The 280-nt window shown below is 47.5% G+C and overlaps 1 protein-coding gene across 1 annotated transcript in view; it reads right to left on the bottom strand.

The window, feature by feature from the left end:
* Positions 1–267: 267 nt before the first annotated feature.
* LOC143287890 (proton-coupled folate transporter-like) overlaps positions 268–280 on the bottom strand; it is a 19032-nt gene continuing 19019 nt past the window's right edge. Inside the window, exon 6 of the mRNA XM_076596130.1 lies at positions 268–280. This exon is cut by the window's right edge and continues 320 nt beyond it. Coding sequence (XP_076452245.1) covers positions 268–280 — 13 coding nt within the window.

Below are 280 nucleotides of genomic sequence, written 5' to 3' on the forward strand. Positions count from 1 at the left end.
ACATCACCAGGTTTCGCCGTCATCACATCACCAGGTATCACATAACATCACCAGATATCGTCATCACATTACCAGGTATCGTCATCACATCTCAAGGTATCGTCATCACATCACCAGGTATTGTCATCACATCACCAGGTATCGGCATCGCATCACCAGGTATCGTCATCGCATCACCAGGTATCGTCATCACATCACCAGGTATCTTCAGACACCCCAGGATCACGGACTGGAACCCTTGATGCGGAATCCATTTTGATGCCTCAATTACTGGGAAGTA

Source organism: Babylonia areolata, chromosome 12, assembly GCF_041734735.1.
Source record: "Babylonia areolata isolate BAREFJ2019XMU chromosome 12, ASM4173473v1, whole genome shotgun sequence".
NCBI lineage: Eukaryota > Metazoa > Mollusca > Gastropoda > Neogastropoda > Buccinidae > Babylonia > Babylonia areolata.